This window comes from Cervus canadensis, chromosome 10 (assembly GCF_019320065.1).
Source record: "Cervus canadensis isolate Bull #8, Minnesota chromosome 10, ASM1932006v1, whole genome shotgun sequence".
NCBI classification, from domain to species: domain Eukaryota; kingdom Metazoa; phylum Chordata; class Mammalia; order Artiodactyla; family Cervidae; genus Cervus; species Cervus canadensis.
In genome coordinates, this window is record NC_057395.1 from 73,319,041 (window position 1) to 73,331,817 (window position 12,777).

General features: G+C 51.3%; 1 protein-coding gene across 2 annotated transcripts; it reads left to right on the forward strand.

The window, feature by feature from the left end:
• The first annotated feature begins 1,492 nt into the window (after positions 1 to 1,492).
• On the forward strand, positions 1,493 to 12,230 carry CD40 (CD40 molecule). Of its 2 annotated transcripts, none has more exons than XM_043480083.1 (9): positions 1,493 to 1,637; positions 4,989 to 5,067; positions 5,392 to 5,517; positions 5,797 to 5,943; positions 6,298 to 6,391; positions 9,214 to 9,275; positions 10,964 to 11,062; positions 11,159 to 11,187; positions 11,652 to 12,230. In XM_043480083.1, exons 1-9 carry the CDS (start codon positions 1,587 to 1,589, stop codon positions 11,811 to 11,813), a joined length of 849 nt encoding a protein of 282 aa, XP_043336018.1. In that variant the 5' UTR covers positions 1,493 to 1,586; the 3' UTR covers positions 11,814 to 12,230. The 2 variants fall into 2 exon arrangements, with proteins under 2 accessions (XP_043336018.1, XP_043336019.1); XM_043480084.1 differs by having other exon boundaries at positions 10,964 to 11,050.
• Positions 12,231 to 12,777: the final 547 nt, after the last annotated feature.

A 12,777-nucleotide genomic window follows, 5' to 3' on the forward strand; every position in this document is an offset into this window, starting at 1 on the left:
TCTCATCCTTGTAGTCCCCTTCTCCTCCTGCCCCCAATCCCTCCCGGCATCAGGGTCTTTTCCAATGAGTCACCTCTTCACATCAGGTGGCCAAAGTATTGGAGTTTCAGCTTCAGCATCAGTCCTTCCAATGAACACCCAGGACTGATCTCCTTTAGGATGGACTGGTTGTAGGGCAGCGCAAAAAGGTTTCTAAGCAGTGAAGTGCTCCCATCAGATCAGATCCTATGAAGGGAATTGCAGCAATGTGCACAATGAGAGAGAGGGCTCAGAGTCACCTGGAACATAGCAGAGACTCAACAAATACTTAATCGAATGAGCGAGGCTTTTGTGACAGCCCAGGTAAAAGATGCTGAGCCTCTGAATTAAGGCAGTGGCAGAGGGGATAGAAGAGAGGGGATGGGGTTCTGAAAGAAGAATCTACAGGTCTGCAAACGTGCCCTTTGCAGCAGAAGCCAGGAGGACGGGGTTAGCAGTCCGCTCCCATCCTGTGCAGTTTGGCCTTTTGACCCCACCCAGAAACTCAGAGCTTGGAGAGTCATCACCCCAACCACCCTCTAGTTCAAGCTCCTTAGGTTTCACTGAAGCAAACTGAGGCTTAAGGACACCCAGCCCATCAGAAGCAGAGCCTAGACCGGAACCCAGGTGTTCCCTACTGCAGAGGAGAGTGTCAATACTGGTTCAGGAAAGGCTTGGAGGGTCTGAACTGGGGAAATAATAGCTACAAGGACTTGTGCTTCTGCAGAACTAGGCGGTCTCCAGTCTCCTGAGATTCTCAAGGGGTCCTGCGATCCCACGAAAGACGGGTCTATTCTAAGTGCCTGTCTTCAGGTGGCGGAAGGGAACGGGAATGGAATAGAGTCTGGTGGGGACAGCATGGATGGATGGATGGATGGATGGATGGATGGATGGATGGATGGATGGAATGGAGGAGGGGGCGCTCTGGGACGCGGCGCCCACGCGAGGGAATTTCCTTTGAAAGAGAGCGAAACTGTAAGTTGGGAAACTCTTTTCCTTGAAAGGCCCCCCCAACCCTCCTTCCACTACCCAGCCGTGGCCTTCCCGTTTTCTGGGAACTTCCTTAGGCCTCTCCATCCGCGGCGTTCGACACTTTCGGTTCCGCAGGGATTGCCGGAGGCGGCGGGGAAGAACAGGGCCGGATGGGGGAGTCTTCTCAACACCCATAGGGATCTCTTTCCACTCCCTTCGCCTCTCTCCCAACCCCTCATCCCCATCCCCAGAAAGCGGCTGCCTCCCTCCCGCTCAGCCTTTGTAGTCCCAGGGGGCGGCGGGGGGGTTCCCAAGAAGAGCTCTCCTTGGAACCACGCCTTCCCGCTTCTCCCCGCTTCCTCCCCCAAAGCGCGTCCCTAAACTCCTTGGGGAATTAGACTCCCCGGGAATGTCCTGGGGGAAATCCCAGGAAGGTGTGTCTCCGGGAGCTCCGCCCCCCCGCCAGTGAGGCCGGCTGCGATTGGTCCCCGAAGACCCCGCTTCTTTCCTGGGCGGGCCCCCGGGCCGGGACAGGGGAACTGGAAGCGGCCAAGTCCGGGCGCGCTCTCCTCCCGCCGCCCGGTTCTCATCTCGCCATGGTTCGTCTGCTTCTGCAGTGTCTCTTCTGGGCCTGCTTTCTGACCGCCGTAAGTTGAAATTCCGTTCCTACCAGAGGCGGGAATTTGAGATTAGAGAGTAGGGAATGGGAAAAGAAGCGATACTTCGGGCAGGGGACCTTCTGAGCTGATTTTGGGGTGGGGGTGTGGAAGCTGGGTAAGGTACCCGGGGTCATGGCTGAATGAGATGGGCTGTTTCTCTCTCCTCCCAGGCTGGGGTGGGGGGGTCCCAGGTGGTCCACAGAGGGCGCCTAGTGGGGTCGCCTCAGGAAACGCCTAGGCAGCGCAGATGAGGTTGGGGGTTTCGGCAGCCTTAAGCCTTTATCTAGTCAAAAAACTGGAGTCTGGGTCTGCCTCAGAGGCTGGCCCCAAAGAGACGGTGAGGGGTTTCAGAAGTGAGAAGGGAGGCTAGCCAAGGGAAGGGGCGGGTCTGGCCGTTTTCCTGCCTCTTTCCCGTTGTGGATAGATGCCAGCCTCTGTGAGTCGTTATCACCTCCTTGCCAGCTGGGATGGCCTTCTTCCAGGGCTTCTTGCGGGAGCAAGGGATGAGGGCAGAGGCCCAGGTGCTTCTCTGAGAAGGCTGGGAGCTTTTAACATTCCCACTCCAGAACCAAACCGTGGTGATCCTCCCCCTCCCCCAACATAGGAGGAATACCCAAGGCTGTGTCCCTGCCTCCGGAATTTAAGATGACATAGGGGACTCTCAGGGGGAACTGAACAGTTCATGGGACCATGAAAGGGCTGGGAGACCAGCAGGGGTTTCTCTAGGTACCAGAAGGGCTCAGATATGCCCAACCAAGCATATCTCCGGGATTTTCAGAGTTCCACACTTGACTCGCTTCTAGTATTTTTGTAGTTCCTCATTCTGGAGGCTGGGAATCCCCCAAGTACCTGACACTGTCATCCCCACCCCTCTGGTCTCCCCCTAACTTTCAAGGGCTGTACTTTCTGGCATGAAGGCAGGGCAGGAACGACCCATGAAGTAGGGGTCAGCAGCAAGGGGAGAGATGCTGTGGGGAAGCTGCTCTGGCCCCAGCACTTTCATTTTCACTGTAAGCAATGGCTCTTAGGGAGAAAGGAGGCAGGAAGGGGGCTCTTGGAGGAGAAGTGGAGGAAAAGCCAGCGGGGAGAGGGTGAAAGGTGGTCTGGGCTTCTCAAGAGCCAAGTCCCAATTTTAGCTCCAGGTGGAGATGAGGCTGTGACAACAATATCTGGGGCTATTTATTGAGAGCCTCCTGTGTGTCAGGCTTGGAGCAAAATACTTTACATGCATTCTTGGTCTGATTTCTTCCAACTCCCCCATTATACAGATGAGCAAACTGAGGCTCACAGAGAGAAAATGGCTTGCCCCAATCCACTTAGGTAGGTGAAACCTGCCGATAAATCTACATCTGCCTGATTCCTGAGCCAGCCTCTCAGATGGTGAGAGTCTCCAAGCTCCCACATGTCAGAAGGGTCGAAACTGTAAAGTGGGAACTGGGATTTGACACATTTTCAGAGGAGGGGCTATGTTTCTCATATGTTTGAAAATGGCCTAGAGGATTTTTATTGCTCTGGGAGTGTGGGGGGAAGGTCCATGGGCTTGTGGGGAGAACGCTCATGGGATGGTGTGTTGTGATGTTATGGTGGGAGCAGTGACCTTTGCTGTCTCCTTCCCTGCTTGGGATAAGATACACTTCTGTAAGTAATTTGCCCCCCCAACCCAGGTTGAATGAGAGCCACCAATTAGGTAGGATCTTGGTAGCCAGGGTGCTGGGCAACCCAGCAGATACTTATGTATGTACGATATTTAAAAGTGCCATTTAATGAGCACCTACTATGTTCTGGACACCATACCAGGCCATATTCATCCATTCTTTCTCATCTTCACAACCTAATCCATGCATGCGTGCATGCTAAATTGCTTCAGTCGATTCTTTGTGACACCATGGATTGTAGCCCACCAGGCTCCTCTGTCCATGGGATTCTCTAGGCAAGAACACTGGAGTGAGCTGCCATGTCCTCCTCCAGAGGATCTTCCTGACCCAGGGATTAAACCCATGTCTCTTATATCTCCTGTATTGGGAGGTGGGTTCTTAACCACTGGGGCCACCACGTAGGAAGTCCTAATCTGTGGGGCAGGCACCTCTCCAATTTTAGAGTTGTAGAAACTGAGGATAAGAGAGGCAAAACAACTAGTTAAGCGTTACAAAGTCAAGACTGGAGCTTTAAGCTGTTTGACCCTTAAAACTGTTCTTTTCACTGGCTGTTCCCAAAGTGTGAGATGATTTTAGAGAGCATGCGATTGCTGTTGTTTAGTTACTAAGTCATGTCAACTCTTCTGCAACCCCATGCAGATGTGGAATTAACAACATAGATTCATTTTGCAGTTCTGTTTAAAATCCTTTTCAGTTTTTCAAGAAGGAAGTCGCTGGAGCTAGAATATAGTTAATTCCTGTCAAATGCCTTCTAATCCTCCTTTTAAAACAAAAATCAGGAGCGGGCCTGGGGTAGAGGTCTGTCAGTAAGCAAAGCAATCAGCTATGGTTTAATGACATTGTTTTGTTTCTGCTGAATTTATTTTTAGGGTTGCCTTTTATTTAAGAGAAGTGATACTAGTTTTTCTCTCATGGCAATGCTATGAGGTTTACCTTGAAAATAAATGTATTTAAACAAACAAGAAGTCATGAATAGCATGGGTGGTACCTGGATGTAGTGACAATAATGCAGGTGAGACCCACGTTGATGGAGAGAGGGAGTATTGAGACCTGAGTTCTCATTCGGATTCTATCACTGCGTGACCTTGGGCAAGTGAATCAGCCTTTCTGGTCCCTAGTCTCACCACATGTGAAGTGAAAGAGTTGGATTTTATCCTTCCAGCTGCTCCATCCTGTATTTCATGAGGGAAGGGTTGGATGATCAGATGATGAGAGGTTGGAGGGAGAAAACATGATGAGGCTCGGAGAGGGGAAGAGGGTGGGGAGCAAAAGAATAGAAGGAAGAGGCCAGATGCTAAATATAGCCCCCATTTGGACTAGGACCAGCTGGAGTCAGCCAGCTTCAGGACTCCAGGGTAGATGCTGGAGTCCTCGTGTGCTCTTGGGTCTCTGGGGAGAGGAAAGACTCAGCTGTCAAACCAAAAGGAAGATCTGTTTAGTTCAATGAATACTGTGAGTTAACAGTGCAATCGCTTTGTAAGATATCAGAATGATTCTCTGAGTACCTTTGTCATCATACGGTTTCGTTAAAAACAAAAGCAATATATAATACACAGGCCCCCTTTTTCTGCTTTGTACTTCCACTTTAGTTCTAACCTCTGTCCTGGCTGATTTGCACCTTTCTGTCAAGGAAGCTACAATTGAGAGTTCAAGATCCCTTCAAGTCACCCAATTCTGTTTTTAGGTCCACGCAGAACCAGCCACTGCTTGCGGAGAAAAGCGATACCCAGTGGACAGTCATTGCTGTGATTTGTGTCCGCCGGGTGAGATGCCGACCCTCTAGCCTCACGTGGGACCTGTCTTGGTCTGTTGGCAGACGCAGATCACATGTGTCAACTATAAGCTTGTGTCTTAAATGACCCCTGGGATTCCCTGTCCCTGTCCCAGGATGTTCTGAGCTTCCTCTCTGCCGACCCAGAACTAGGGTTCCTATCTCTTCTGCGTCCTATACCAGAGTATGAAGGCTGGAAGGCTCTGGGTCTGCTCTCTTTGAACCCCCCTCCCTAAAGCCCAGCCTTACCACTTTTCAATGAAGTGTCTGACTCATTGGGTTGGCTGGAGTGCCCTCATTTCTGGATGTTTTCCAGGACAGAAACTGGTGAACGACTGCACGGAGGTCAGCCAAACAGCATGCCAGTCCTGTGGCAAAGGCGAATTCCTGTCCACCTGGAACAGAGAGAAATACTGTCACGAGCACAGATACTGCAACCCCAGTACGCGGGCTGCGGGGGAAGGGGCCCTTGGGAGTCAGGCTGATATTCCAGCTCATTCCTGACAGTACAGCCATCCTGGCTTTTTTTTTTTTTTTTTAATAGCCAGGGTCTGTTCTGATTGGTTAGAGTCTGGGTTGTCTTGGTTGTTACCTAATTTGATTGCCCTCCCTGCTAGGAAGAGGGTCTAAGAGAAAAGAACAGGAAATATGAAGATCAGGGGCCCCTGGATCACGGCTGGTAAGGGGTTCCCATCCTTCCTTCCTGCCTGTCTCTGCACAGACCTAGGGCTCCAGATCCAGAGCGAGGGCACCTTGAATACAGACACCACTTGTGTGTGTGTTGAAGGCCAACACTGTACCAGTCACACCTGCGAAAGCTGCACGCCCCACAGCTTGTGTCTCCCTGGCTTCGGGGTCAAGCAGATCGGTAAGTGGCCTGTCTGCAAATCAGCTCTAGAGGCAGGAGAGAGGAGGCAAGGGCCCAAGGAGAGGGGCTGGGCAGCGGGCACTCCGCCCCAGAGGCGGAGGGACCAGCCTACGTTGATATCTCCACCATAGTCGGTTGGAAATGGAACCTTTGCCTTCTGCCTCCCACTGTGGGCATCAGCCTCGGGAGGGCCGTGGGAGAAGCCTCCTTAGGGGCTGCCTGCAGCAAGGGAAGGTGTGTGCTGCGGGGAGAAGTGCTTTGAAGCAGGATGCCCTTCTGGTCTTGCCTGCCCACCGGTCCCCCTAAGAGCCAGGGGGTCCACTGTGATGATCAATGCCTCCTCCTCCCCCTCAGCTACAGGGGTTTCGGATACCATCTGTGAACCCTGCCCGGCCGGCTTCTTCTCCAATGTGTCGTCTGCTTTTGAAAAGTGTCACCGTTGGACAAGGTATAAGGACTCATCCCTTGTGCTTCCTGCCCCAAGAAGGGCACGGGACCTGCTTCCCTTCTCTCTGGCCACCTGTCCTTCGGTCCCCACTCCCCACGTCCACACACACTCACACACCTCTAGAATGTCTCGAGGGACCCCACGGCTGACCAGACAGACACTTTCGGCATTTCCTGCCTACCCTCTTTTGGTGGTAATAGACACTGCTGCTCTCTGATCTTTGGTGAAATTCTCCCTCCATGGGGGCACAGTGACACTTCTCTTCCTTTCCTTGTACCCCTCTCAGCCCCTCCTTCCTCCTCCTGAACTGGTTTTCTAGGCCTTTGTTCTAGGCTCTGGTCTCCTCTCACTTTGCCCACCTCCCCTGGACCATCTTTTCCACATCCATGGCTTTGGCTACTATCCCCCTTTGATCATTCTCCATCACCATCTGTCTAGATTTGTCTCCTAGGTCCCAGACTGTTGTATCTATCTGCCAAGGGTACACCTCCTCGGAGGTGAGCCAGGGGCACCTGCCTGCTCCCTTCACCCGCTGTGACAGGCACAAACATGCCTCTGGGCACCTGTTGCAGCATCCCCCTCCGTCTCCCCCAATCAGTCGCTAGGTCCTGTCTGTCTAACCTTCCAAATGTTTTGGGACTTTTCCTCCTTCTCTCTAATCTTCCCTGTCACCACCTTAGTTTGGACCTCATCACTGTGGTCTGGATGATGCTGTAGCCTCCTCACCGGCCTCCCTGCCTCTATCCTCTCCCTTTCAGCTGGCTCTCCATCCCTTTGCCAAAGTAAGCTTTCCACTGTTCTCTTCGGAGCACGGCACTCCCTGTTTAAAATGCTCCATGGCTCTCTGCGCCTTTGGGATGAAACCCCAACTCCTCTGCACAGCCTCTGACCTCCCAGCTCCATCTCTTGATCTCTTCCTGACATCATGTTGCTTGCAATTCCCTCAACACACTGTTCGTTCTTTTGCATTAAACTCTTCTGCCTGGAATATGCTTAAGCACACGCCTGATTAAGTTTTTTTTTTTACATTTAATTTGAAAAAATGAGTAAGACAGGCGTGAGGACAGAAGGCACACAAGGGCCAACAGTGATATGTCCCCTTGTCACCCTCAGCCATCCTGCAGCCACTGGACCAAGCGTGTCCTTCTAGAGATTCTCTGCATAAACAAAGGCACACACATGCAAACGGATCTTTCACACAAATAGTAGCATCCCATATACACTGTTTACTGTCTGCCTGTCTCCAGTAGGTGGCAAACTCCTGAACTATAGAGACGATCTTTTTTTTTTCCCATGGATGTATCCCTTATGCCTGCTGCATAGTAGGTGCTCAATAAATCTTTACTGATAAATGTTGACTGAGAAAGGGAGGCACCTTGGCTTGGTGGAACCAGAGCACTGGGTTCCAAACTCACTAAGCTTAGAAAGGGTGTGTCTGTGTGGAACTGTGACCCTCATCTGAGCCTTGGTGTCCTCATTCAGAAAATGAGAAAGACCTTCATTTCACAAGGGTCGAGGAAAAGACATGTAAGTGTGTTTCAAAAACTCTTAAGCACTCTTCTCATATACGTGCTTTCTTTGAAGCTTCTCTTTTTCCTGTGTTAGATGTTTTGTCCTTTGTGATGTCCTTCTCTGTCCATCCCTTTCCATTCCTCCTGGGAACCACCTTGGTCCAAGTCTTCATCATCTCATGTATGACTTGGGCAATGGCCTCCTGGCCAGCCATTTTTCTGTTGTTTTTCCTCCTGGGAGATCTTTGGCCGTTAAATCCTCTAGCAGCTTAAGTCATCTGGTTGGACGCTGATGCGACCCACCAGCTGAATCCAGTTGAATCCAGTAGAAAGCTGCATGGCTGATTAGTGATCTGGTTCTAAAGACCCAATTTTCCAGAGTTTCCTTATACCATCTGGCTCATCACCCACCTAATCCTTAGTATCATGTTGTCCTGCTTAAAGAGAGTATGTTATTATTGTTGTTCAGTTGCTAAGTTGTGTCCGACTCCTTTGCAGCCCCACAGCCTGTAGTCCACCAGGCTCCTCTGTCCATGGGATTTCCCAGAAAAGAATACAGGAGTGGGTTGCCATTTCCTTCTCCAGAGGATCTTCACCCAGGGACTGAACCTGTGTCTCTTGCATTGCAGGTGGATTCTTTACCGCTGAGCCCCCTGGCATGCCCTAAATATACTGATGTTCTAAATTTTACATCCCTCAAGGGGCCACTGAGATCTAACTTCCCCAGGGAAGTCTTTCTGGATGACCAGAGATTCTCAACTGAGCAGTTTTCTTCCCCAGGGGACATGTGATGATATCTGGAGATATTTTTGGTTGTCACAACGGAGGAGGAGGATACTACTGGCCTCTAGTGGGGAGAGGCCAGGGATGCTGCTAAACATCCTATGGTATTCAGGACCGTCCCCACCACAGAAGAAAAATTATGTGGCCCCCGGACATCAGTGGTGCCAAATTTGGGCAGTGCCCTCATCCTTGCATCCCACTCACTGTGGATTCTGTCTCCTCCACTCTGAACCATTCCCAGTTCAAGTGCACTTGGCACTCATCAGAGGCTTTCCCATCCTCACTCCTCCATGATTTACCATCGTCTTTCCTCTGTACTCATGAGTTCTAGATGAACAGTCCGTGTCATTCCCATAACAACCAGCTCAGGAGAGTGCACATAATACATGCTTCGTGACGTGGACTTGTTGGTTGTTGGCTGTCTCCCTCTGGGGTTGGAAATCTCACGACTGGGGAAACTTAGTGTCTCTTTCTGTGTGTGTGTGTGTCTGCATGTGCACGTATGTGTGTACTTGTGTCTGTACACAGCTGCGAGAGAAAAGGCCTGGTGGAACAACATGCGGGGACGAATAAGACAGACGTTGTCTGCGGTAAGTCCTGGAGAGTGGGCCCCAGTGGCAGGCTAAGAAGGTGGGGAGCTGAGGGGGAGCCTGGGGTACCCGGAAGCACTGGTGGGGAAAGAGGACGGGGAGGTTAAAGCAAGCGGAGGCGGCAGTTTGGAATTGTGGCGAGCTAGCTCTGCCGCTTATCTGTGGGGCCTGGGCAAGTCACTCCCTCTCTCTGAGCCTCAGTTTCTCCATCTGTAAAATGGGATAATACCACCCCCCCAGTAGGGCAGTGTAAATACCTGGCGTGGGCTCAGGCATTTTGGAAGCGCCCCCTCAGTGCTCTTCTGCCACCCTGCACATTGAGGACCAGCATGTGTGACACTGTTTCCTCTCAGGGCCTCAGTTTTTTTTTTTTCCAGCCGTGCCACATGGCTTGCAGAATCTCAGTTCCCTGACCAAGGATTGAATCCCAGCCATAGCAGTGAAAGCCCGGAATCCTAACCTCTAGGCCACCAGACACCTCAGTTTTGATTTTAAAATGAGGAGGTGACTTACAGCACAGATCACAGACTCAAATAACTACAGGGATTAGGCAGGATCCAGTTAATGAGTGAAAAAGATCAGGGGTAAGAAAAAGATGCTCTGCTTTTCCTTAAAATTCACTTTCCTCTTGGCATGGTTGGGACTGGGGTGAGGCGAGGGAGGCACTTGCCTTGGGCACAGTATTTAAGGGGGCACCAGAAAAATGCTTTCATCAAGATAGATATTTGAGGCAATATTAAAAAAAATAAAAATTACTGTAAAAACTCCATAACAAATAGAATAGCAACAGTTTAAATAAAGACAGGCTCCAACCCTGTATTTGTACAACCAGCCTCACTTGCTTTACCATAATCCCGACTCCAGTTCCAATAAAACTTTATTTAAAAACAGGCAGCTGGCCTGTGGGCCAGAGTTTGCTGATATGATTTTTCAAAACATGACATTAAAATATGACTTATTTGGGACTTCCCTGGCAGTCCAGTGGTGAAGACTCTGCGCTTCCTATGCAGCAGGCATGGGTTCAATCCCTGGCCAGGGAACTAAGATCCCATATGCTGTGTGGTGTGGCCAAAAAAATACGACTTATCTTGATTACTGAGCTTTTGGGTGTCCCCTTCAGTTTTGTCCTGAGGCAGTGCTTCATTGGGCTTACTTTAGTCCTTACCACACCTCTGGTCTTTTTTTCCCCAGTTTCCCACATAGAATAGAGACTTAGACACAAGAAACACTTTCCCTTCCCCTCCATTCTTCTATAACAAAGACAAGGGTGCAGATGTACATGAAGCTGGGCCTTGGTACTGGGCAAAGAGTAGGGAGGGGTGGGGAGCGTGGGGAGCTGGTAGCGGCAACTTTCACCACTCAATTCTGGTCAATGAGTGGCAGGTGGGCTGCTGGCCCCCTGGGGCTGGATCTTCCAAATTTGTAAGAGAAATCAGATACCTAAATTTTAAATGTGCAATCTCCTAATTTAAAAATGTTGGCAAATATTATAAATTAAAAAAAAAAAAAACCACCACACATGCCAGTCACAGTAAAGACATCTGCTGGTCACATTTCTACTTGGGGCCATGTGTTTGAAATTTCTGATATAGATGTGCTTAGACACAGAAGGGTTTTAGAGTCCAGCAAAGCACACCAGCTTTGGGCAAAAGGGTGGGGAGCCATGGCTGAAGTCTTGCTCTCTCCAGGTTTCCAGAGTCGGATGAGGACCCTGGTGGTGATCCCCATCACGATGGGAGTACTGTTTGCTGTCCTGTTGGTATCTGCCTGTATCAGTGAGTCCCCAGGTGGGGAGGTGATGGGGCAGGAGGGACAGTTGATGGGTCACCCGTTTTCTGATCTTGCCTTGCCAACTCCCCATCATTTTTTTCCCCCCTCTCTAGGGAACATGACCAAGAAAAAACAGGCTAAGGTAGGTCACCCCAGGGAGCAGTCTAAGACGGGAAATAAAGACTGATTCATTGTTGCCTATATGGCAACAAAATTGATGCAGGGCCAGTCCCCTCCCCCTCCTCTGGGCTTGGGGCTTCTCCCCTTTTCCCCTTTTCTCTTCTCTCAAGATCACCTTCCCCCAGAGCTTCCCCAGCACCACTGGCAAAATCTGACATTTATTCTTCTTTCCTGGGAGAACTGCATCTTCCGAGCCTTGGTGTGGGGTCCAGGAGTGGGTGATGGAGGAACATTTCCTTAACCCGGGGGCTCCCCTTACGGAAGCTTCGTGACACCCTCCGCTGTGGCCAGCAGGGGGCAGGACGCACCCATGGAATCAGCACTGACCCTTGGTTTGGGAAAGGCAAAAGGGGCGAGGGGTGGGATGGCTTCCAGGGGAGGGCTCAGAAGTGTTGCTAGCGGCAACCCCAAGCCTTGTCTCCCCAGGCCCTGCACCCTGGAAGGCAGGATCCCGTGGAGACGATTGATCCGGAGGACTTGACCGGCCCCCAGCCACCTCCTCCGGTGCAGGAGACCTTATGTTGGTGTCAGCCGGTCACCCAGGAGGACGGCAAGGAGAGCCGCATCTCCGTGCAGGAGCGAGAATGAGGCTGCGGGCGCCCAGCGGAGTGGCAGCCCGGGCACATGGACACCAACCTGGGGCTGCTGCTGCGGGGGAGGGCGACAGCCGCCCTCTGCCTGCACCCCTGCAGCCCGGAAGGAGTTCACCTTGGGGCGCCTTTCACCCCAGCCCTGGAGCCCGTTCAATCTCCCAACCTGCTTTTAAGGATGGTAACAAAACTTTGGGGAGGACACACAATAATATCCACTAGACCTTCCACCCCAGCAAGCGGTTCATTGCTGACAGATGTCATTCGGCGGCTGCTCCGAGCCCAGGAGGCATGTACATGGATATGCATCGCAGTATTGTTTGTGACAGTGAGCAACTGGAAACTGCTTAACTGTCCATCACCAGGGGACTGGCTAAATAAAATTGTAATATATTTATGCAACAGATCTTAAAAACACTGTCATGGTGTGGGGGTGTAGGTTGCAGAATGGTGGGCACAGAAACTTTTTTTTAAAGCATGTAACCCAAACTAGGTGGCTCAGTGCTAAAGCATCCGCCTTCCAATGCAGGAGATGCAAGAGATGCGGGTTCAATCCCTGGGAAGATCCCCTGAAGGAGGAAATGGCAACCCACTCACTCCAGTGTTCCTGCCTGGAGAACGCCAGGGACAGAGGAGCTTGGTGGGCTACAGTCTGGGGTTGCAAAGAGTGGGACGTGACTGAGCATGCACACATAGCCCAAAACAATATGATCACCTGCTGCTGCTGCTGCTGCTGCTAAGTCGCTTCAGTCGTATCCAACTCTGTGCGACCCCATAGACGGCAGCCCACCAGGCTCGCCCGTCCCTGGGATTCTCCAGGCAAGAACACTGGAGTGGGTTGCCATTTCCTTCTCCAATGCATGAAAGTGAAAAGTGAAAGTGAAGTTGCTCAGTCATGCCCGACTCTTGGGGACCTCATGGACTGCAGCCTACCAGGCTCCTCCGTCCATGGGATTTTCCAG